General features: G+C 40.1%; 1 protein-coding gene across 1 annotated transcript in view; it reads left to right on the top strand.

Annotated features, from left to right (window-relative positions):
• Nucleotides 1-589: 589 nt before the first annotated feature.
• Nucleotides 590-26,068, top strand: part of Pex7 (peroxisomal biogenesis factor 7) — a 65,545-nt gene continuing 40,066 nt past the window's right edge. The window contains 5 exon segments of the mRNA NM_001244853.1: nt 590-780; nt 2,353-2,410; nt 3,606-3,756; nt 15,656-15,733; nt 16,126-16,234. Coding sequence (NP_001231782.1) covers nt 666-780; nt 2,353-2,410; nt 3,606-3,756; nt 15,656-15,733; nt 16,126-16,234 — 511 coding nt within the window. The 5' untranslated portion in view covers nt 590-665.

Here is a 26,068-nt window from a genome sequence, read left to right on the forward strand (position 1 = left end):
CATCTTCCATGTTGCGCATGTTTGGCAAATGTTTGAAAGAACGAATTAATGAGCCTGAGTTTTCCTTAATTACCCAGAGATACAAGCACACTGCAACTACACAACATCTATAGACAGTTAATTAGATATGATAATAGTTCTCTTCCTTAGCTTCATTGTTGTCTGGCTTCAAATTACCTTGGGCAACATATCACTCTATCCGTTGTCTTTGGACTCATTAACTGCTTTCAGAGTTTGTTGTCTCTTTTTTATTTTATATATCAGGAAAACGTCAGAATAGCAATGTTTTGAAAGTACAAGGAATTAATAAAAACACAAGTTGACCCTCCATAGAGGCTAGGAATGGAACATGAACAACTGTCGGAAGTGTTCCCTAACTCGAACCTTGTCCCTTAGTTCTAGAACAAAGTCTAGAAAGTCAGTTGATTTCAGCCAGAGCAAATCAGTGGCTATTTGCCCAAAAGGAAAATGGTCTCCTTGGCGTCATCTCCCTTTTTTATGTGGACCAATCAAAATCTAGGATTCAAGGCGTCTGCGCCCTCACTTCCGCCTGGCCTTCCTGGACTCCTAAGTTCTCTGAGAGAGTCGCCGCGGTGTGCTTCTTCCTCGAGACTCTTTCCACAGCCTGGGCGGGGAGGCCGAGAAGCTGCGGGCCGGCGGACGGGATGAGCGCGGCGCGGACGCTGCGGGTGCCGGGCCGTCACGGCTACGCCGCCGAGTTCTCCCCGTACCTGCCGGGCCGCCTGGCCTGCGCCGCGGCGCAGCACTACGGCATCGCGGGTGAGCCCGGGCCGCGCCACCGCCGGGGCGGGCGCGGGCACGCGTTTCTGAGCGCGCGCGGTGCCGTCCGCCACCGCCAGGGGGAGACAGAGGGCCGCTTCGCCCTCCTCGGTTCCCCCTTTCCCCTCAGTTGGCATTTGAGCCCCAGGGAAATCTACAGCTTGTCTTTCCCTTCCTTAAGAGGGATGCACTTGTCAGCATTTGGAAGGGCGAGGCAACAGAGTCACGAGTTCAAAGCCACCCTCAACTAATACGTAGGGCGACTCCCATCCTAACTTTAAAAAAGGTTAGAAAGTACTGTTCTCGCCTTTTGTTGTCTTATGGAAAATGGATAAATTTGCAGAGCTGTCTAGACGCCCAAGCCGTATATTTAGCCTTCTTTTAACTCGTACCCCATCTGTTGTTTACACACTGGAGCAATGTGTGGCAAGCCATTGCATAATGTCAGCGATCCGTAGTATTTGTTTGGTCTACTATAGAAAAAAATGATTTTTGAAAGTCAGTAGTAAATAACCATAGTTTTGATCATTTGCTCTTAGTGCTTTTGTAGTCATGTTTACAGTCCTTGGCCCCCAGTTAGGATAAAGACTTTTAAAACGGTTCCTTATAAGGAGTTGGTATATTTAGGAATTGTCTTATAGAGGGGTGTGTCTGAGTGTTTTGGTTGTATGTATGTCTGTGAACCACTGCCATGCCTGGTGCCTGTAAGGACAGAAAAGGATGTTTGAACAGGGCATTGGATCCCCTGAAACTGGAGTTCCTGATAGTTGTTAATCACTACGTGGGTTCTGGGGCCAGAAACTTGGTCCTCTATAAGCAGTCAGTGCTCATAAGGGATGAGCCATCTCTCCAGCCCTAGAAATGGGAGTTTTTCAACAGTCATGTTTAAGTGGAAGAGCTTTAGTACCTTGCAAATGAAAACATCTTACTGATCACAAGAACCAAAGCATAACTATTAAGACCTTGGGACCCTGGGTGTGCATGTAAGCTTAACAATTAGTCATCTTACCTTGTATAGTTCAAGCTCAAATGCACCTTGATCAGTTATTAGAGTAGGGGGTGGTCAGGGAAGAGAAAGAGACATTGGTCTTTTACCAGTAATAACTAATTGCTGGCAGATAACTGGAGTTAATGCTATTTAAATATTTGGCCAAAGAGGATCTGGTATTCCCACCATACTTTGTGTTAAAATGCTACCTTAGATGTGTTTTGCCTGTGTCAGCAAGGCAGAATCATAGTCTTGGGAATCTATAAACATGAGGTTTCTCTTCTGTTAGTAGAGATGTTAGCACCAACTTGAAAGGTTTATGTGCCTAGCACTTGGCCTGGTTTGATTGGCACTCGGGTGTCTTTCCTCTATGCTGGTGTCTGGATTCTAGTAAGGCAAGATGGTAAGTTGAATGTTTAATGATTGAAGCATACTGTGTAATTTCTAGTTCTTTTGTTTACTTGGTCACAGTTATTTTAAGGGAAATTTGTGGTAGTTAATGCTGGTTCATACTGCTTAATATGTCATCTTAGATGTCCCCTGGAAGTTTCAACAGCATGACCTTTTTTTTTTTTTCTCTTTAGGCTGTGGAACCCTAATAATATTGGATCAAAATCAATCTGGACTACAGATTTTTAGAAGGTAAAGTCTTTTCTGTTGCTGCAATGAGACACCATGATTAAGACAACACTTTATTATAAAATGAAGTGTTTAATTTGGGTGTGTGGTCTCAGAAGGGTAGAGTCCATGATGGCAGAGCAAGGGCATGGTTACAGGAACAGCTGAGAGTCCACATCTTGATGCACAAGTAGGAGGCAGAGAGATGCATGCTGGGAATGGGGCAGGTCTTTTGAAGTCTCAGAGAGTGTCCACAGTGTGCACTTCTGACAATACCACACCTCTTAAACCTTCTCAAACAGTTCTATCAACTGGGGATGCAGTAGTCAAACACATGAGCCCATGGGAGCCATTCTCCTCCATACCGCTATGGTGGCTCTAATTACTAAGCTTACATATCTCTCAACTCCTGTCAAAGTCTTAATACAGTTCCCTTTTAAATATTTGGTACTAATAGCTTTTGATTTATGATATTAAAGAAGCTTTTGCATTGGCATAATATAGAAATTATTTTTGTCATTTAGGATTATGCTGTGTTCTCAAACTTATTAGTGTCTGCTTATAAGTTGTATATTTTAAACAACAGTGACCCAGTGAGTACATTCTGTAACACCTCCCCTTTGCTGTCTTAATGTAATTTAGCTTTACATAAGCAAGAGTTAATGCTCATCTTGTAGATTATCCAGTGTTTCTCTCCTCTGTACTGACTTATGTGTTGATGAATGGACTTATAACACTTCATCAGGGTTAGTGAAAGGCAGAGAAAAGAGATTCTGTTAGGAGGTGACTACCTGCTGGTAGCTGAAAGATTTATGCAGTAAGTATCATACACTTCAGAGGGAGGATTTAGGGGAGTGTTTACAGTGATTGGTCCCAGGATTTTGAAGTGCTTGCTTGTGCATACTGAGTCACAGGCTACAGCAAGCAGCAGGTGTGATAGTATGCCCTGGGTAGATTGCGTCATATTGGTGGTTACAAACCTCTTTTTAGTTTAGCTTTCTAGCTATTTACCTGCCCTTCCTGGGCCATTCTTCCCTCCTTTCTGACCTGGTTTCTGTGAAGTACCTGCTTATCTCTCGCCGTGTTGATGATCATATGAGATAATGTGTGCTATAGTACTCGAAGAACCGAGGAGAATGACGATAAACTTAAGATTGTTAATCATTTTCTGATAAGCAGTTCATGTATTGTTTTTTGTTTTTTTAAAATTCTGGTGTAGCTTTGACTGGAGTGATGGATTGTTTGATGTTACCTGGAGTGAAGACAATGAGCATGTCCTTGTCACCTGTAGTGGTGATGGCTCACTGCAGCTCTGGGACACTGCCAAAGCTACAGGGCCCCTCCAAGTCTATAAAGAACACACTCAGGAGGTATGATCAGAATCTCTCTGGGATGGTTGCTTTTCTTTTTTAGACTTTGTCTGAAATCTCTTTGGGAATGAACATGGGGAAATGTTTTCAGGGGACAGGGTTAAGCTTTAATGCTTCTTGTTCATAGTAGATGTCACTTATTATTTTATTATGCAAACATTAAGTAATTCTTGTACTAAGACAAGAAAAGAAAAGGTCAGGCTCCTCACTAAGCAATACAAGTGCCCCAAGTACTCGTACTGTGGCATCGTTTCCTTCACAGAGTACCATGGTGTTCCTTATGCTCTGTGCACACGCCTGCTGTTCAGTGCCTTAAAGAGAGGGTGAGTGGGCTGTTCACAAGCTCTGTCATGACTGTTCTCAGGCTTCAGAGAGACTCAGAATATATTCAAGTAGCAGCATCAAATACCAGTCAGGAGGCTGAGTTTACTAGTTTAAGGGTCATTGTTTTTCTGTGTGTGTGTGTGTGTGTGTGTGTGTGTGTGTGTGTGTGTGTGTGTGTGTAAGTAATATGGGGCATAGGAAATAGTTTAAATTCTGGAACAACCAAAATGCATGTGTAAATTTTAAGGAATGTTAAATATTTTAACCTCAGAGTAGCATTAGAGCTTTCAAATGAAGATTTGCAATTGTGCTTTTAAACTTGCCTCCTTAGTGCAGTAGGCAAATGAGCTTTTTTCACTTACACTGTGCCTGTAGGCCTTCAACAAGTGTTTATTAGATGGAAGAACATGAGTGTTGTGTAATAAAAATTGAGTTGTGAGCATCCTAGATAACATTGTATAACTATAGTTATTTTTAAAAATCAGTATTCTACAGTTATAGCTATTTTTTTTAAAAAATCAGCATTTCTACAATTAGTTCTAAAAATAATGAACACTTTCTATTACTTTCTTGTATTGGGACAACTCCTTGAATATTGTGGTGGTAAATTACCAAGTTTTTAGAAAATTTGTAGGTAATGGCAACTTTGGAAAAGGAGGAACTCGGGTTTTCCTAATGTTTAATGAAAGAATCCCTTCAGAGCAGCAAGTCCAAAATTCAGACATTGTGAAGTTCCATCATATTTGCTGACAGTTTTGTTGTTATTTCTTTGGGATAGTGGCTTTTATAGCCCAGACTAGCTTGGAGATCACAGTGTAACTGAAAGTGACCTTGAGCTGCTCCTCCTGCTTCCCTGTCCCAAGGATTGGGATTACAGGTGTGAACTACCACACCTTGCTTATTTTGCTTTTTCTTTTATAATTTGTGTTAAGAATAACTTAATGTTTTTTAACCTTCTTTCTTCAAAGTTATTTTATCCTCTCAGAATTTTTTACAGTGTTGCTGCCTTTTATAGATTATTTATGTAAATGATAGGCTGATAAGGAGCAGATCATGAGGTGAGATCTAGTTACAGGAAACAGAGTACTGCTTTACTATTTTCCTTTATCTTTAATTACTTTGTCACCTGTCCCAAAAGTAATAGTCATGAGCCATCGGGTTTAAGGCTATATACATTTATTCCTTTGTAATAGTCACGAGTCATCGGGTTCACATTAGTTTTTAATGTATGTTAAAGCAAGTATGTAATGAATGTATAGACAATTTTCATATAACCAGTGGTCTCTATATATTCTCAAAGAAATTCTGTGTAGAATGTCCCTGATGGCTGATCACCTAATCTTTATGAATTTTTCTATTTCAGGAGCTAATGTATTTGACTTTCAGATTGTCCTAATAATGGTCACAAACAATGGCTTCTCTTGTTCTCAGATCTGCTTCCTATAGCAGCTAACTCCTGCTTCACACACCTTTCTCTGAAGAGGTGAACCTAAGCCCAAACCTACTTAACTTAGAGAGAAGCTTTAGAGATAGCCATCATGTCCCTTTGGTTTCCCCTTTAGAAAACTTGGCACTTCATCTTGTCGTCAGCTGGCATGACCTCTGCCCTCCTAGAACTCTCCTTTAATACTCCCCTGTCTCTTTAATGCCCAGCATTTAATATATTCTGAAATGTCATGATCGGTATGCCATAGTCTTGAATCTTTACTTCTGGTAATATTTTCTGAAATCATCATGCAACTTTCCTAGCCATGTCCTGTCTCAGTGTTGGGTTACTTTGGGTGGCATGTATGTTGTGTGTTTGAGTGTGTGTGCAGAGGCCAGAGGGGGACACTGTTTGTCCTTTTCTATCGCTCTCCTCCTTACTGCTGTGAGACAGAGTGTCTCACTGAACTCAGACTAGCCTAGCAGCAAGGAGGTTCCAGTGATCCTCCCATCTCTGCCCTCCACAGTGCTGGGGTTACAGGTGTACATCCACACCTCCCTCGCCTTTTATGGTATCCTGGGGGTTAGAACTCATGGTCTCATGCTTATGGGGCAAGCACTCTTACTTGCTGAGCCATCTCTCTAGATCACTCAAAGGTAACTTTTGTTAAACATTTGTATCAGGACACTTTGGTTGTTCGCTGGAAGTGGCTCTAGCAAGTAGATTCATGTTTGATTATGACTACTACTATTACTACTTTTGCTGCTTTGCTTGTTTATATGAACTTACAGCCTTTTTAGATGTTTGTTTCAGTGCACACTCATGTGTTGATGCTGACTTGTGTCTTGGTGTGGGCTGCTGTTGAGAAGCAGGGTTTCTGATTACTACTAGAATCATAAGCCAAGAAAACTCACTAGCCACCTACACCAAGTGCTCTAGGCTGAGTAAATTGTAGATGACAGAAATCTGTCCCAGTTCTAGAAGCTGAAGTCCAAGGTCAGAGTGCCACAAGATCAGGTTCAGCCCTCTTCCTGCTGCAGACTCTATCTTGGTGTATCATTACATGATGTGAAGGGTACCTTGTTGTGTTTGTTTGTGCTAGGATTAAAGGCGTTTGCCACCATGCCTGCTCTAGGTACTTGATTTCCTTTATTTAATTTTAACTTTAAAAATTAGCTTATAGGGGAGTGGGTTTCCATATATATTTCGTTTCAATTTACCACCCTCCCTGATTTCTCCACTGAACCCTTGCCCCTCCACTATTCTTCCCTTCCATTTTGTTCTATTGCATCCCTTCTATTTTGTTCTATTGCATCCCTTCTGGGGGAAGAATATCCAACAGTCAACTTTCAGTTGGAGCAAAAAGGAGAAATACAAGATTTAGATGAGCTTTAGGCCTTGAGAATTGAAGGTCTTGTTGGAATCAAAGAAAAAAGAAAACAACATCAAGGGGTGGTGGGTAAGATTGCTCAGTGGGTCAAGGTGCTTGCCACCAAACTTAGTATCAAAGCAGGAACCAGATTCTTCTCTGTATTGTTTAATTGGTGTCTGCAGAGGCTGTTGGATCTTTTAAGCTCCATAAAATGACTTTGCCTTAGTCAGCACCGAATAACGGGTGGCAGAATAGGAAAGGATGTAAAGTTCAGCAAGGAGAACAAAGGAAAAAAGGGAGTGAATTGAGAATTTGATTTCTCCACTTCATGACCTTCAGCGGCACTGTGCTATTGAAACTGAGGTACAGTGGCTTCAAAGGTGTGTGTAGAAATACTTATTCCAGTTTCTCACTTTCAGTTTGCTAGTACAATCTTAAAACACTGAAAATTGTCCTCCTTGCTGGGGTTTATCAGTTTGCTGAATCAGTCTCCCTTACTTCTCTTTTCCTTTCTCTTTCTGGACAGTTTGGTCCAGGCTGGCCTCCTATTGTAGCCAAGGATGACCCTGAACTTTTCATCCCCTTGCTTCTACCTCCTAAGTGCTAGGATGACAATCTGTCTGGCTGTGCCCAATGTATGTGGCATTGGAAATGGAACTCATGTACAAGGGCCTCACGAAAGCTAGGCAGACACTCTACCAATTGGGCTACATCCCCAGCTTTGATTTTTTTTTTTAAACAAGATGTGTAGTTTTCAAATGCTTATAAAAAAATGATCTTTAAGCTGAAGCATGCCACTGCTAGTACTCTCTTACAGAGAAACTGCATTTATGTATTTTATAGTAATAATGTGCTACATATAATCTAAGTCTTTAAAATGTGAATTAATAAAGTCTACCCTTTGATGACAGAAACTAAAGTTTCTGGAATGATGGATACCAATAAAATATTAATATAGAACAATAATTAGCCATGTATTTGACACTACTGCATTTCTCCATAAAAGGATTTTCCTCCGTTTCATTTGTTTACATTTTTGGTGACACTGGTGATAAACCCAGTTTCCTGTACATGTTAGACCAGCGCTCTATTGCCAAGCTATAGTCCAGTTTCTCTTATTTTCTTCTAAAGGATTGTAAAAGTTATAGGAAAAAAATCAGCATAAATATGTTTTGCATATTTAGTCACAATCAGCCTTTTATTTTAGAGTAGATTGCTGCAGGTGGATTTTTAGTATATTTTAAATTGGCAATTTAAAGCCCAGGAACTATAGAGAAAACTAGCTTCTATTTAGATAGGCACTAATTAATTTTCTTTGTTTGGGTTTTACTGCCAGTAGGATGTAACATCTGCAATCACTGTTAGAAGAGCATCTTGTAGTATTTTAAAATCTGTACTTGTATTCAGAGTGCTAGACATGCCTATGCTGGTAGCACATGCTATGCACCAGGCATGTATGAGACTTGAATGCTAATCTCCAGTAGCTTTCGGTCTTGCAAGCAAACAGAATCACTTGGTTTGACTGGAGCAAACTGTGTGTGGTACATTGGTGGGAGAGGAAGTTGGGATAGTAAGTATGAGTTATTTCCCAGTGGAGCCCAAGTACGATATGGTCCTGTCTAACGGCTACCACCTGAAGAAGCAGATATAATTACCCACTTAATCTGCTTCAGGTGCTAGCTGTTAGATAGGACTATACTACAATTCTGACATTTGAAATGCCCAAATTTAATATGAAAAAAGTATGCAAAATACTTAACTTAGTTGTTCTCAAACTTTGTCAAACATTAAGCATTGCCTGGGATTCATTAAAATGTTTTCCTGCTCAGGTTACAATGTCTGGGTGTGGGGCAAGTTGTCAGGAGTATTTATGGAGTCCCAGATGACTCCAGTGTGTAGTATTGTTAGGAAATCACTGCTTTAACTTCATAGGCATTCAATTCTGCAATGTTGATGTGTTTGCTGGCTAATGTTTTAGAGTGTATAATAGAGTGTCAATGTAAAGAACCTTCAATGGCTGTGCTGTGCGGGTTGGTTTTCACTATGGACTCCACACAACCCTGAGTCAGCCCGGAAAAGAGTCTTAATGAGGAATTATCTAGATCAAGTCGGCCTGTTGAGGCTATAGAGAATCCAGCCCCCGGTGGGCAGCACTGTTCTCCAGGCAAGGCCTTGGTCCTGAGCAGTGTCAGAGAGGAGAGCAGCAAACATCCTGCACTGTTTCTCTCTTTTCTCCTGACCGTGAATACGATGTGACCGGATACTAGAGTTCCTGCCTTGACTGCCTTGAAATGATGCACTATATGCAGGAATTGTAAGCCAAACAAATCTTTTCCTACCCTGTGTTCCCCTATGTTGCTTTTTGTCAGGGTGTTTTTTTTTTTTTTTTTTTTTTTTTTTTGGTTTTTGTTTGTTTGTTTTGCTTTGTGTTTGTAACAGAAATGAAACCAGAACAATAGCTTTACCTTGCATAGTTTTTATTCATATTCCATTTATCCAAACTCAATACTTTAAAAATTTAAAGAGGAGAAAATGGTGGTTTTAAATAGATAGAAACTGTAACAAAATATGTTTGAGTAGAGAAGGATTTTCATGCATGATCATTGCTACTGTATCCATCATCTTTCTCAGTACTGTGAGGGTGTCTACACTAGGCCTATCTCCAGAGCAAGTTAGCAAGGGAGCCATAGATAAGAATTAGAATTCCATCTCTTGTTTTAGATGCTCTCTTTCTCTCTCTCTCTCTCTCTCTCTCTCTCTCTCTCTCTCTCTCTCTCTCGATTTTTTGAGACAGGGTTTCTCTATGCAACAGCTCTGGCTGTCCTGGAACTCATCCTGTAGATCAGGCTGGCCTCAAACTCACAGAGATTCACCCACCTCTGCCTCCCTAGTGCTGGGGTTAAAGGGGTGTGCTACCATACCTGGCTGGACCTTGGCAACTCTTATAAAAGAAACATTTAATTGGGGTGCCTCACTTACAGTTTAAGAGGTTCAGTCCATTATCATTGTGGCAGGGAGCACAGTGGTGTGCAGGCAGATAGGGTGCTGGGGTAGTAGCTGCGGGTTTTATATCTTTCAGGTAACAGGAAGTCAACTGAGACACTGGGCAGTATCCTGAGCATAGGACACCTGAAAGCCCATCCCCACAGTGTCACACTTTCTCTAACAAAGTCATACCCACTCCAACAAAGCCACACCTCCTAATATTCCCTATGAGATTTTGGGGGATCAAGTATATTCAGACTGTCACAATGGCTGTGTAGCATAGGCTGGTCTTGAAGTTGCTATGCCAAGAATGGCTTTGAACTTAGGATCCTCCTACCTCAGCCTCTCAAATGCTGTGGATGAACATTAAAAATATTGGGGCCGGGCCTTGGTGGCGTATGCCTTTAGTCCCAGCACTTGGGAGGCAGAGGCAGGCGGATCTCTGTGAATTCGAGACCACCCTGGTCTATAAGAGGTCTGCCTTCAAAGTTCCAGGACAGCCTTTAAAGCCACAGAGAGACCCTGTCTTGAAGAACTGGGGGAAAAAAAAAGAAAAAGGAAAGAAAGAAACACTGGAAATGCAGTTCTAAAACTAATAATATTAGTTCCATGTACAGTAAGTGGTAGAGAAAGGCCACAGATACAAAAATGGAAGTAAAATTTCTCTAATTATAATTCATAATTTTGACCTAGGACCAGTGAAACATTTTACAAAATTAGAAATCACGGTTTAAAGCAGAATAAAAAAAAGGCAATACCAAAGAAATGGTCAGGGCCTGGTAGCTGACTCCATAGTCAGGTACTGGAAGTCACTATTTCAAGTGACTTTAAAAATACAGTGTTGTGATTGCCATCTCTGATGTGTATGTGTCATGAATGTAAAGATAATAGAAAGAAATTGTAAACTTCATTCAGAAAAATCAGTGTTGTTACTCTGCACATCTCATCTTTGTATGGTAAAATGATGCTCAACAGCAGTCACGCCATTGAAACCAAGCACTTTTCTATAAGAGAGAAGAGACTTGGGAATAAAGTAGATATATAGAATATTCATCTTAAAATTGGGGGTGAACTAGCTGTAGGAACTTGTGATTTATTTTTCCTCTGTTGCAAATGTGTATTTCCTGGGTCTTTGCCTTGTAAAGTGAAGCATTCCCTCCTCTTCAGCAGTGAGCATCTCTATCTAGTGCCTGGAGGACCGCTTCTAAATAGTCTAATAGCACATGCAGTGGGCTTTGGGGAACTTATGGATTCTAGGACTGGATAGGAAATAGACATGATGAATCTAAGACATCTTCTTGTCAGAAAGCAAGAAAGCTATGTGAGGACTTTGGAGTCATACCCAAAGTTGAGAAGAGACAATTTGAAGGGACTCAGTGGCCAAAGGTCACACAGTATGGACATCGGAAAGATGAGGATTAATGAGGAACCATGGCAGGTTTTGCCTTCTATGTAGGAATTCGTTATGGAGCAAACAAAAAGTCGATTAGGAAATTCCTCATACTAGAATCCTGTGAAACATGTAGAAGGAATAATGGCAAATTGGCACTTAGTAGCCTCTAATGAAGTAGTGACTCTGGGAGAGGGTCATCTGCAGATGCTGAAACCATTAGCACAAGATTGAAGCATCCTCTGCACAACCTAGGATCACAAAAAGTGGCCCAATCAGAAGTTATATGCCTCCTGATTCAATAGGAAGCTAAAACAATTGAGCTGAATCTGATTAAGCCTCCAGATCTAACTTCCAATTTCAAGGAAGTAGGAAGAGTGAAGGACTGCCATGAGGAAATGGTCACATCCAGTGTGTGGAGCCTTGTGCAGGTTGACAGCTTCATTTCTTCAGCAGACAGAGGTCATGGGAAGGTGGAGAGAGAAAGCAAAGTGGGAAGGGGCATGCATTCTTAGCCTAGAAGGGACCCAAGAGACATAACTAGCTGTAAATGGTACTTTTTTTTTTTTTGACAATCAGAGAATTACAAATAAATACTACTTGTTGCTCTTAGGGAGCCACTGCCAATCTTGTTAGGGATACATTTGATCTTGTGCTAATGTTGAAAGAAAGTCCTTATCTGCTGAGGTACTCAGGAGTGAATTGATCAGATAGTCGGTTGGTAATGGAATCGGTGAAGCAAGACGAACAAACTGATCGACAAAATGTTGACAGCTGTGAAATACTCCGTAGCTTTATATACACTTTCAAGTTTCCATACTGAAAAAGATTCAAAATTTGTCCTGAAGCAAAAGAAATATATATATAGCCCCTTTCAATCAATCAGTGATTAAAAATCACTGTTCTTCCTTTGCATTCATGTAGGCAAGTGAAAATTCTGGCAACTTTTTATTTGACTATTTTTAATTAAGTAGACCAACTTACAAAAGGGCACTACTTTAGGGTAGATTAGCACGAGCTCTTTGTGAGTTGGTTTCAGTTATAAAATATATACTTTCATACTGGTTTTGATGAAGTACAACTTTGGTTAAGTGGCACAAAATACCTCCAGTGACTTTTTGTTTGTTTTTCCAATTAATTTTACTCAGTGCCAAGGGTAATTTCATAAGATAGGCCTTCATCCATGATGATTTGTAGCATTATTTATCTCTGGGAGTTCCTGATTACCTCTTTATAATCTCTCTTTCTCCCTTTTGTCTTGTCTTTCCCTTTTCCCAGAAGCAACCACTTTCTTCAGTTTTCTGTTTATACTTCCTTTGTGTACATATGTATTTGGTTCAAAGCCATGCATAGTTTTGCATGATTTTGACCTTTGGGCAATACAAATCATCATGGATGAATCTTACAGAATGCTGAGTGAAACTGAAAAGCTACAGAGGCCACATAATGTTGAAAATCTTTGGCTAGGGCAGTGACATTAATCTGTACTTATAAATATGCTATCATGTGCCCTGGATAAAGGCAACACTGCATAAAAACAGGCAGGAATGGATGGGGAGGGCGGTCAGAGTTGCTGTACTATTAAGTAGTACCTAATGGTTGATGACAGTCTCGTCGAGGAATCAGCAAATGCAGGCAAGGCCATTAAGATGTTTCCTCTTAATTCTTGTCTCTCTCTGTTCCTGGGGGAGGGCAGGCTTGTCCCTTGCTTCAAGTCCATTCTCTCTCCCCAAAGACTAATATTTTATAGTGCTCAGGTCTATGCTGGGCACATTCTTCCCTGCTCACTGTGTTGAGAAGTAACTGGCTGCCCTTGTTAAGTTTCATTCTGCTTTACTTTTCCTCCTAGATTTTAGAAAATGACACAATTGTATGTTTGTGTATTTGTAGGTATCTTCTCTCACTAAGGTGTAAGGTGCTCCAGGGCTGCTTCTGTCTAGCATCCCAACCATCTCACCTTCATGTCCTCACTTCTAGGTGCTTAGTGTCTATTGACAAGAGGAGTGGATTGACTTGAGACTAGTTGAATGGAGCCCAGATTTCTCTTTTCAGCTGTATCCCCAAGCATCCCTCAGGCTGTGAACTGTTTTTAGAACTTGAGGTAATTGCCCATTTATCCTAGACACTCAGAATGTGTGAAGTTTCATATTATCTTCCTTCCTGTGTCTTCCACTTTTTAAATACTGCCCGGGCTCACAGTTGCCTGACCATGGTGTTATCTTTTAGTGTTTCCTAGCCCTAATTCCTGGGTACTGAAACTTCCTATTCATTTTTTTCTCTCTTTGAGATAGGGTCTTACTATGTAGCCCAGGCTGGCTTTGCCTCTGCCTCTAACTCTTGAGTACTGGGTTCAAAGGCATGTGCTACTGTGCCCAGCCCCTTTATGTCTTTGGCATGTCTTTGGTCATAGATTCACCTTTGTGTTTTAAGCATAGAATGTTTTAGCCAGCACCATGTTCTGCTGGAGCATGCTTTCTGAATATCAAGCCAACTCTTCCACCATAGTACTTGTCCTAGTTAGGGTTTCTATTGCTGTGAAGGGACACCATGACCACGGCAACTCTTTTTTTGCTTGTTTGTTTGTTTTTTGTTTTTTTGAGACAGGGTTTCTCTGTATTGCTTTGGAGTCTGTCCTGGCACTCACTCTGTAGACAAGGCTGGCCTTGAACTCACAAAGATCCACCTGCGTCTGCCTCCCGAGTGCTGAGATTAAAGGTGTGTGCCACCAGCGCTAGACTTCCATGAGAAGTCTTATAAAGGAAAACATTTAATTGGGGTGGCTTACAGTTTCAGAGAGGTTCAGACCATCACCATCATGGTGGGGAGCATGGTGGCATGCAGGCAGACATGGTGCTGGAGAAGGAGCTGCTACATGTGCATATGTAGGCAACAGGAAGTAGACTGACTCACTGGGCTGGCTTGAGCATATGTGAGACCTCAAAGCTCACCTCCACAGTGACATAGTTCCTCCAAAAAGTCCATACCTACTCCAACAAGGCCACGCCTCCCATTAGTACAACTTCCTTTGGGGGGCATTTTCTTTCAAACCACCTTTTGTACTTTGAATTTAATTTTTTTGCATATGTGGGTGTGCATATATGTATGAGTTCATGTCACAGTGAGAGCACATGCACTTAGAGACCAGTAGACAATCTCTGATCTCTGTTGTCACTTAAGCACTGCCTACCTTTTTTGTTGTTATTTGTTTTCTTCTCTTCTTGAATGGGCATTTGCAGTGGAAGGGGTCGACTAGGCTGAGTGAGAGGCACTCAGGACATTCTGTTAATGCAATTTGTTTGTTTGGAAAAACAAAACAAAACAAAAGCTGGGTGGTGGTGGAGCACACCTTTAACCCTAGCACTTGGGAGGCAGAGGCAGGCTGATCTCTTATGTTAGAAGCCAGCCTGGTCTACAGAGCAAGTTCTAGGACAGCTAGGACTACACAGAGAAACCCTATCTTGAAAAAAAATGAAACAACCAATACCAAAACCAAAAAAGTCCCACAAAAACAAACAAATCCACCTTTCCGCTACACCCCCCACCCCAAATAAACCCAAAGAACAAAACAAAGCAATTTGTTTGATATTTGAGACAGGGTCTCATTATGTAGCCTTAGCTGACCTTGAACTCACTATCTCTACCATGTTGGCCTTCTACTTCTGCCTTCCAAGATGCATGCCATCACACTGAGCATAATGCAACACTTTAAGAAATAAAAATGCAAAAAGGCCTTGATATACAAGACATAAAATGTTTCATTTATCTGTTTTTTTCTGGAACTTTAATAATTTACCCCCACCAATTTTATGGAAGTATAGTTCACAAATAAATATAATTTATATTTAATATATACAGCAATATTTTAGGTAAGGCATACTTACCTAAAAACTGAGTTATGATTCCCATAATTAACGTAATCATCACATAACATAGTGAGGTGGTTTTTTTTTTTTTTTTTTTTGGTTTTTTGAGATAGGGTTTCTCTGTGGCTTTGGAGCCTATCCTGGAACTCACTTTGTAGACCAGGCTGGCCTTGAACTCACAAAGATCCACCTGCTTCTGCCTCTGAGTACTGGTATTAAAGGTGTGTGCCACCAGTGCCTGGCTTTAAGATGACTTTCCTATCTGCTTTGACATTTCTTTGTAGTGCTGTAACTAATGATCTGTTTGTGGATTTAGAAGTGTATATGGCTTGTCTCTGTTAAGGCAGAGTGGATTCAGTCTCTAAGGAGTGGGCATGGGAGAATGGATCCTCTTTCTGTTTCTCAGACACCATGTAGAAATGGGTAACACTTGATGTTTTAATAGAGTGAGTTGCAGGTTGACAGTGATACAAAGAGCTAAAATGTAATATTTAACTTGATGCTGTTTTGCTTTCTAAACATTAAGAATTTTTTTTTAGGTGTATAGTGTTGATTGGAGCCAAACCAGAGGTGAACAACTTGTGGTATCTGGCTCATGGGATCAAACTGTCAAAGTGGTATGTCAGCATTACTGCATTTAAAACAAATAGTTCCCTTCCAACCTTCCATTGAAATATTTTATTTTCTAAAATATTCTGTAGCTTTAAATGTGATTAATTAATTTTCTTTTCAAGTATATATCAAAATGTTTATCAAAATTAAAAAAATATTTAGTCTTGGCTACAACCTAATAATTAGCTTACAAGTGACTATTTTAGTCCCTTAAAGATCATTTTATTTTATGGAAAAATAAATCTTAAAAACCTTGGAAATACATGTATTTTATATGTATATATGAATGTGTATGTTATTTATGTCATACTTACACATACAGTGCTATAGAGTATATATTAAAGTGTGCATTTATATTTACCTTTGTTGAGTAATTGATTTGCTCATTTATTTTCAGTGGGATCCAACTGTTGGAAATTCTCTGTGTACCTTTAGAGGGCACGAAAGTGTCATTTACAGCACAATCTGGTCTCCCCACATCCCTGGTTGTTTTGCTTCAGCCTCAGGTAAGTAATTCTGGATTTCCCAGAAGCCTTATGGGTGAACTACTTTTTTACCATTAGGTGGCACTGTGTACTCTAGATTCAGAGAAAATGAAGCGCATGTGTGTTTTTTAGGATATTTGATATTTTTTTTTTTTTTTTTTCAATGCTGGAGGTTGAACCCAGAGTTTGGACATGCTGAGCATATACTGAAGCCCTTAGGACCTTCCCTCCTTCTTCTTTTCTTACTTCCTTCCTACCTTCCTTCCTTCCTTCCTTCTTCCTTTTTTTTTTTTGTCTGTCAGCCTCTTGGCAAAAATTGGTCAAGAGCTGAGTCCCAGATTGTGTTTCAATGAATATAACCCTTTTATAATAAATGTTAGTGTTTTTGGTATGGACATATATGTGGTTTATAATGTCATAACAGATTTAAAAATACATTTGAAAGAGGAGGTTTGCTTTTGTTTTTGTTTTGATTCAGAATATATTGAGCCTATGAAACACAAGTGGGCTTTTCAACAAGTAGGTTGAGTTTGGAGCTGAGATACTTGGTTTGGTGAATAAATTGTATCCTTGGCTCACAGTTGGTTAACTAAAGCCATTTCAATTAATCAGAGCACCCAGGGAAGATAGAAGAGAGACAGGTGGATGCGCTACAGCCCTCAGAGCCAAATGACTTGCAGGCAGGTTTTATAAATAAAGTTTTATTGGAATGTAGCCACATCAGTTCATTTACATATCATCTGTAGCTGCTTTCTTACAGTCCTAGCAAATAAAGTAGTTGTTACAAAGACCTGAGAGGTCTCAAAGCCAAATTATTTACTTCTGACCTTTTTATAGGAAATAATGTATTGATCCCTGGAACCCTGGAGAGAGAGAGAGAATTAGAAGCTCTTCTGCACAGTGAGTTGTTTAGAGGAGAGATGGCAGTAGCTGGAGAAGGAGGCAATGAGCTTCTCGAATTGTCTCTGTATTTAATAATCCAGGCAAAGACAGGCAGCAACCAGGAAGAGCTAGTGTTTCTTTCTTGCCAGTAAATTGTATCAATGTCCTGAGATGCTGTATTATGAAGCAGCTTTTATAGAAGTAAAAGTCACAGAGATCCTTTGTTAGTGTCTTATATTTTAATTCTAAAATTAAACAATTCTTGAATTGTTGATTGAAGATAATTTTGTCCATTTAGATTATGTAATTTTTGAGATTTCTAATAGTAAGTAATGGTAATATCTTTCTGTCTGTCTGGTTTTTCAAGACAGGGTTTCTTTGTGTATCCCTGGCTGTCCTGGAACTCTATTTGAGATCAGACTGCCCAAGAAGTCATAGATCATCTGTAATGATAACTCCTTCTGCCAGCCGTCTGAGTTCTGATGCCACATTAGGGCCCCCAAATAACACACAGAGATTAATATTAGTTACAATGCTGCTGGCCAATGACTAGGATTTCTTATTATCAACCATAACCATTAATCTATATATTTTATAAAGACTTACCCGAGGACACCAGCGGCATCCTGGGATCACATGGTGACTCTCCTCTTTACTACATTTTCCAGAATCCTCCTTGACTCCTAGCCCTACCCATCCTGCTTCCCTATTGGCCAACAGTGTTTTATTTATCAACCAATAAGACAAACATATACACAGAAGGACTTCCCCCATCAATCACCTTCCTCTGCCTCCTGAGTGCTGGGGTTAAAGGTGTTCACCATCACACCTGGATGAAATGGTAATATCTATGTAAGAAAGTGTCATTAGTTTAAGAAATGCTTTGTTCCTTGATAACAATTACCAGTATTCTGTTTTGAAATGAAGAGCAGTACACTCTGTCAGCCTATAGAATGAGTACGATTATCTCTAACATTTCTGAGCTTAAATCCTAGCTTTCTTGAAAGTCTATGATTGGAATGAAATCTTTTCCAAAATATAAAGTCTTTTGGAATGAATCTTGTTATACATTTTTTCTAGTTCCATTTTTTTTCCTTTTTGAAGATCTAGTGTAATCTCACTTCTCTTTGGGCCACCAGCTCACAAATAATTAATTTCATATTAATTATGAAAGCTCAGCTTTAGCTTAGGCTTGCCCCATTAGTTCTTATAACTTAAAGTAACCCATATTTTCATTTATCTACATTCTACCATGTGGCTTTTGCCTCTCTGCCATTTTGTGTGTCTGACTGGTTCTGCTTCTTGATGGTGTCTCCTACCTCTTTTCTCACTGTCCCACCTATACCTCCTGCCTAGCTATTGGCTGGTCATAGCAATATGTCTTCATAAGTGTACAAATATCCCACAACATTTACCCCAGTTTCAGAGCTGTTCCCATAGTAGAAGGATCAGTATATATATTACCTGCCCTGTAGAGTTTTTTGTTTGGTTGGTTGACTTGGTTTCTTTTCTCATTTCTGCAGCCAAGATTTTCAGGAGGTCTCCCCCAATCAAATCTGATCTTCACTAATTTTGAAGGGAGCCATAACTTTTTGTTTTCTATGGAAACAAAGGCAAAACTTCTCCAATACAACATATTTTCTGACTTCCACTTTGAAGTTAAGACATTCTTAAAATATATAGGTTGGTTTAATTTAGCAATTTCCATAATCCAATGTTTCTCATCAGCTATTGTTTTTTGTACATTAGAATTTTAAAAATTCAAAGCTAGCAAAGCACCGTACAGGATCTAGACATCTGTGTGTTTTTCATCTTTACATGGCTTATTTTTTATATTACTTTATTTTTTCTTTAAAGACTTTATTATTTTGAATTATTTTTCTATGGCTGTCTATACCCATTTTTTTTCTTTCCTTAGCATATAAGTACGTCTTTAAACATATTTACCTTTTTAGATGTTTTCTGTGTCTGGGCCTGGCTTTACTAAGTACCTGCAGTGTTCTCTGACTGTGTTCGACAAGTCCTAAACTGCCATGTCAGCAGCTATGTGACTCAGTTTAGCACATGGCACAGTCTCATGATGCTGGGCACTGACTTCAGTCCACAGGCAGCAGCCAGTAGTCACATCTCTGTATGCCAAAAACTGGCCTGCCTGAGAGACTGCAGGACTAGGAAGACATGTCTAGCTCCTTGTCCAGAACTTTTCTTAGGTTTCTTAAGCCCTATATTTGAACATTTAAGCCTTCACATTGGCTGCCAGTTGTAACTGGATTTTTCTTTGGGCCACCAGCCAAATCCCAAATAATGATACAAAGACTTCTTCTTAATTATGAATTCTTAGCCATTAACTTAGATTTATTCCACTAGCTCTTAAAATGTAAATTAACCTTTTTATATTCATGTACATTCTATCATGTATTATTACCGCTCTTCCATCTTGTACCTCCTGTTTCCTCCCTGTGTCTTCTGGCACCTCTGCCTGTCTCCCCCCTCCCTGCCTGGAAGTCCCACCTATACCTCCTGCCTAGCTATTGGCCATTCAGCTCCTTATTAAACCAATCACAGCAGTGTATCTTCACACAGTGTACAAATATCCCACACTAATCTAAAGATTGACCAGGGCATCACACTTACCAGGTAAGCAATCTGCTGTTAAGCTAGATCCCCAGCTTTTATTTATTTATTTTTTTATACAGGGTTTCATGTAAGCCCAGCTGGCCCCTGAACTCGTGCTCTTCCTTGTGATGGTCAGGTTTTGGGTGGTGCTGAGAATCAAACCCAGGGTTTCTTGTATGCAGACAAGCACTATTTCAATGGAGTGAACACACTCAGCTCTCCAGCTTTCTCTTTTAGAGCTGAGTGTGGGTTTTCATCTTTCTGTGGGTACAACTGCTCATGACACTTGGCTTATTTTCTAAGTAAATGGTAGCAATTGTAGTGCACTTAATTTGAAGTTAAAATATAAAGGCGTTTATATAGCATGATTTCATCATATTTAATGCTTTTTAATTTAATGTAAATGTTTTAGGTTTTATGCCTGCTGTAAAACAAATCTGTAAGCTGACCACAGTTCCTCCTAATGGTTAGAATTTTACCATTATGTATTTTTACCATTGCTAAAAAGTCCTAACACAGAGGGAATTAAAACTTTTAAGGATATATGTTGGGTTGAAATTGGCATAGTTACCTCTAAGAAGGGCCACCCTTGGCCTTATATTCTCTGGTTTCAGAGGGGTCATTTCAAACCTTGAATGAATTAGTGATACAGACTACACCTACCTCAAAATGAACTGAAGGGTACCTCCCTCGCATTGAAGCCGGGAGTTCTATTTGTAATGTTTAAAATATAAATTAAATTTAACCATCATAATTTTATATATGAAAAATATTAAGTAAAAATTCTGAATCACTGGTAAGTTTTTTTAAATTCCTTTTACCCTACTACTATATGTAAATTTGTTTATTGTTATGGTTTAAAGTTTTAAAACTGCCTTCATTTTCCCCCTTTCTGTGTGTGTGCGCACATGTATGCATGTGCCACATTTAAAACCACTCTACCACTGAGTTATACCTTCAGCCCATTCTTTTAAATTTCTCCTTTTTGTGGTGTTGGGATTGAACTGATACAGGTGCATTTATTTAAACATTTGTGTCACAGTTATGTGGATTAGCCCTTTATTTGAGCAGAATCACCTTTACCTCTTTCTGTTTCATTGACCTTTGCATAGTCTGGTAGATGTAATACTGACTGTGGATATCATGGGTAGAATACTCAGTGGTCAGTGTTTGACACCGAATAGAAAGAAAAAAAGTCTAATCACAACTACCCATACCTTGTAAGTGAATAGTATATAAAAAGCATTTTTAATTAACAGACTGACCATTTGGCTCTCTATATAATTATGATATCTTCATCTGTTATGTTAGAGATAGAAGTAGTGGTCATATAGCCCAAGTTTCCTTTGGTTAATTTTTTTTAAAGGGCCTAAGCAGCAGGTGGCAGTGGTGCATACCTTTAGTCCCACTCAGGAGGCAGAGGCAGGCAGATCTCTGAGTTGGAGACTAATGTGGTCTACACAGTGAGTTTCAGAACAGCCAGGAATACACAGAGAAACCCTGCCTTGAAAGACAAAATAAATAAACAAATAGATAGATAGATAGATAGATAGATAGATAGATAGATAGATAGATAATAAATAATTAAATAGCATCCAAGTTCCCTTAAGGCAGATGATAATTTATTTGCTGCTGTGAGTACAATGTCTGGAATTGGATCTTTTTTTTTTTAGGCACAGCTGGGTGTAGGGCTCTTTCTGTTCTGTTGTCTTCAGCATCAGGTGATGGCAAACAGTAGTAGCTTCAGCCCTGCATTAATTCTGACTTTTACCCATGAGAAAAAGCAAGATTCCTTTTAGACATGTAAGAAAGTTTTATTTTCTGTCATAGGTGCTAATGGGTCTGTGTAAATGTTCTTGAATGAATCACTGTGCCTGGGGGAAGGGGATGTGATGTTTTGATTCATTTAGAGTCAGCCTTAGTTCTTGTAGTTGAGATTGGAAATAGAAGATGGTACCCAGAGTATATGTGAGGAGGGTGGAGGGAGTCTTGGCTAGGTGAGAGTAGAGAGATCTCTTATGGGAGCCAGCATTCATTCAGGCAACTGTACCCTGAGGCTTAACATAAATCAGTGGGATTTGATGAATTAAATTAAGCACTGGACTTGTGAGCTGTAAAATATGTTGCTTAAAACAAACAAACAAAAAAATCTTTTAAAACCTCTTCTCTGAAATTGGATACAATAAAGCCATTGTAAAACTCATTTGAAATGTTTGCCATTTTTGTGAAATACTCCTTCATGGTAATTTTCAATCATTAGCCTGCTAAATAAATTTGAGAAAACTTAAAATTATCAAAAGGATTTGTGGTATGAAAACCAGGTATGGTGATAAAATTCTTGATTATACCTTAGCCAGCAAAGTCAGGCCAACCACTAAGTGGATTTTCTTTGCTCATCTTGAGTGTGTGTGTGATTTTGAGTCACCAGAGTCTCACTATGTAGCCTAGACTGGCCTTCAGTGTGCAATCTGCCTGCCTCAGCCTCCTTAGTGTTGGGTGTGCCACCACGTGTGACTGCTTGTATTGCTTTTACATATTTCCTGCAGTGTCCATGTGTTCCTTTATAACTTAATGCCTTTCATGGCTGAACAGTAAAATTATTGATTATTATTACATAAGATATGTGATCTTATTTACTAGAATTTTAAAAACATTTGTGGGTTCATTTTGATCTTTGAGACATTGTCAGCTAGTCCACTGAGTTCCTACTGCTGCTGGGAACTGGAGAGTCAGTGGCAAAGAATGGAGCTCTCCTGCACTCCTTGAGCCCACTTCAGTAAGAAATCAGCTTAGAAAAAAATAGGAGAAGGAGATAATGACACACAGGATGATATATGGTGTGACATTCCTTTGAAAGGAGTTAGGAACACAGACTGTGGAGCCTGACTGCTTGGCAAGCCAGTTCTGCTTATTCACTGCCATGTGGCTGTCTTTGACCATGTTCTTTAACCTATATCTCTCTAGGACTTCTGAAACAATGGTGGTGAAAGTAAATATATCTGGACTAAGCTAATGTGCATCAGACTTTGACACTGGGTGCAGGGGAAGCACCCTGGGAATGAGACCTCATTTGATGCTGTCAGTGAATACTCAACTTCTGGATATAGAATGACTCCCGAGGTTGGCAGGCCTGGTGGGGGATGCTTCTCTGAGGAAATAGTGTCTGAGTCCCCACCTCATGAGCAAGTGAGAGTGAGTTGACCAAGGCATGGAATGTATGGTGACAGAGTTGTCTGAAGAGCATCCGATCAGCCTTTGTCGTTATACATGCTGCCACTGAACAGCCAGTGCTCATCTGAGAACAGTGTTTAAAGTGGCTGGCTCTAGAATTTTGAGTGTGCAGTTATATAACAACACACTAGCCTAGTAATTTCAAACCTGCTGTCACCACAATCATCTGGGAAGCTTAAACACAGCAGAGTTCTGAGCCTTCTTAGTCCTGCTAGATCAAAATGCCCTGGGGAGGAGTGAGTTTGGGTGTTTAGTGGCTGAATCAAGTGATTAGCTTGATTTGGGAAGCGCTTCCTAGTCTTGGAACAGCTCTGTTGGAACTGTTGAATTAATGGTGTATTTCTGTTGGTGTAATGGGAGTTGCCACACTGGTGTTCATAGACACATATCCAGTTGCATTTAAAAACCTACAGAGTAGCTTCAGTGCTGAGTTCAGAGAGAGGGTCTTAGGTCTGAGAATCCTTAAGCTATTTTCCTTTTAGTTTGTGAGCTGTATTATGGTCTTAAGCAGTTTGCTTTGTCATCTAGCTCACGATAAAGTCTTGCTAAAACAAAGAAAAATCTATCATAAAAAATCATCTCAATCACAAAGCTTATGACAATGAAACTCAAGTGATTTCTTTTCTTTTTCTTTCTTTTTTTTTTCTTCTGAGATAAGGTTTCTCTGTGGAGCCCTGGCTGTCTGGCTATCCAGATGTCCTGGAACTCATTCTGTAGACCAGGATGGCTTTGAACTCACAGAGATCCACCTGCCTCTGTCTCCCAAGTGCTGGGATTAAAGTTTTGAGCCACCACTGCCCAGCTTAAAATACTATTTTTTAGTGGGAGGGCAAATGCTTACATCAGTGGATCATGACCTTTTTGGGAGGTTACATAACAGATATCCTGCACATCTGATATTTATATTACAATTCATAACAGTAGCAAAATTATAGTTATGAAGTAGCAATGAAATAATTTTATGGCTGGGGGTCACCATAACGTAAGGAACTGTATTAAAGGGTTGCAATGTTAGGGAGGTGGAGAACCACTGGCTTACATGAAAAGCAATCATGATGTATTTTTACACCTCACTCTGTGGCACACAAATAGATAATTCAGGTGCCCAAAGTAACATGTTCTAAGATAGTACATAAGAATATAGCATTTAGGGTATTCCAAGAATTTAGTTATCTTGGGGTTTGAGAGATAGCTTAGTGGGTAAGAGCAATTATTATGCAAGCATGAGAACCTGGGAGTTCAAATCCCCAGCACTTTGTGAAAAAGTAGGAGTGGCTAAGTGTGGCCATGACCCCAGCATTGGGGGAGAGGAGACAAGTGGATCCTGGGAGTTTATGTCCAGTCAGCTTAGCAGAAATAGCAAGCTCTGGTTCAGTGAGAGACATTGTCTTACGGAATTCAGTCACAGAGGGAGGGAGGAGGACACCTGATACACTGATCTGGCCTCCACATGGGTGTGTACTGGGATGTGCACCTGCAAACTAATATGCATGACCCCCACATACACATGCCACACAGTGTGCACACACTATACACACACAGCACACACAGCACATACAGTCCACACAACATGCACACACACATACACACAGACACACACACAGCAGGGGTGGGAAGGGGTTCATTACCTTCAAAGTTGTGGAGTATTTGTAAAAATAGAAATTTGTTGTCATTAGCTATTAATACCAAAAAGAAAGAATTAGGAGAGCACCAGATCTACCCTTGTCTCCATAGCACAGCTCTCTCAGGACGTTGTTTCGTGTGTTTCCTGATACTTATATTAACAGAATTCATGTTTATAAACTGTGGGGCCAAGAGGAAGAATATTTGTGCTATTTCTATAAAGAGGATTCATATGAAGTAAACTTTCTTTTGAACCATGAAAACTAAATTATTGTTATTGCAGACTCCATATAATTGCATAAGTCATAGCCAGGCCTGAGTGTGGGTTCCAGCTGGTTGTTAGATAAGCCTCGTTCTACTTTAAGAAAAAGTCATATTACATCTGACAGGCATCTGGTGTTTCAATTAAATTCATTTATTTGGGGCCCAAAGCGCTGCTTTGGTGCTCAGTTCACCTCATGCCACACTTTCAGTCTGTTTGCAGCCTCTCCCAACCTCCCTATGCTTCCTACAATGTGGGCTTTGCTTTGTACAGCAGCACTTCCTCTTCTGCTGGGTCTGCTGTCAGTGTAGACCTGCAGCTGTAAGACACCTGTAATTCAGGTGGGCTTCTGGCGCCACCACAGCATCCTCATAGATGCCTGGATGACAGCAAATGGCCAACAGGCTGGAGATACCATTTTAAAAAGCCAAACAAATGAAAGCTAGTGGATGTCCTGGTGGCTGGAAGAATTGGGCATATCATTGCACTGTTTGTCAGAAGGTTCCTTTCTTACCAGAAACACAGTGATGAGGACAGAATGCCAACTATATACAACTATCAAGAAAGTAGGACCCTATCATCTACAGGGAAGTCTCCTTAACTGCAGAGCCAGATACTTTGTCAGAAAAATAGAGGAGCCATTTACACAGCCTTTGCTGTTCAGTCTTTTATGCACATATAGGGTGCTATGTAACTTGCATCTGCAATTTGAGTTTTCATAACCCATCTTTGCAAGCAGCACTGGTGTCAAGAGACAGAATTGTTCTAAAGGACCCTTACTTTCTGCAAGGCACCACCCAACCCCCTGCGGCCCCCAGGATGACCATATTTGCCTTCTAATGACAGATACTGCTTAGTGTACACTCTACTGTGTGCTTTCCCTGTGCTAAAGTCAGTCACTTCTTCACTTCCTGGTGTACACTCATTGTAATGTGTTGATGCTTAAATCAGTTCACACCCTCAGATAAGGTAGTTACCTAGGGCTTCAGAGGGTATTTTATTCATGCTAGAGCGACTTTATGGTTTCAAACCTAGTGTTAGAAAGTTTGGAGAGGTTACTGAGCATCACTGAGCATTTCATCTGATTCAGTAGAAGCCTCCTGCTGAATCAAATGTTTTCCTCTGGGTCTTGACTTTTCTGAAGCAGAAATTTAGGGAGAATCCCATTTCCTCTCTCCATGGTGCTGTGTCTCCTTGCCAGCAAGTGATAGAACTAGGTCTACCCCAGGGGTGACGCTCAG

Source organism: Cricetulus griseus, chromosome 2 (genome assembly GCF_003668045.3).
Source record: "Cricetulus griseus strain 17A/GY chromosome 2, alternate assembly CriGri-PICRH-1.0, whole genome shotgun sequence".
NCBI classification, from domain to species: domain Eukaryota; kingdom Metazoa; phylum Chordata; class Mammalia; order Rodentia; family Cricetidae; genus Cricetulus; species Cricetulus griseus.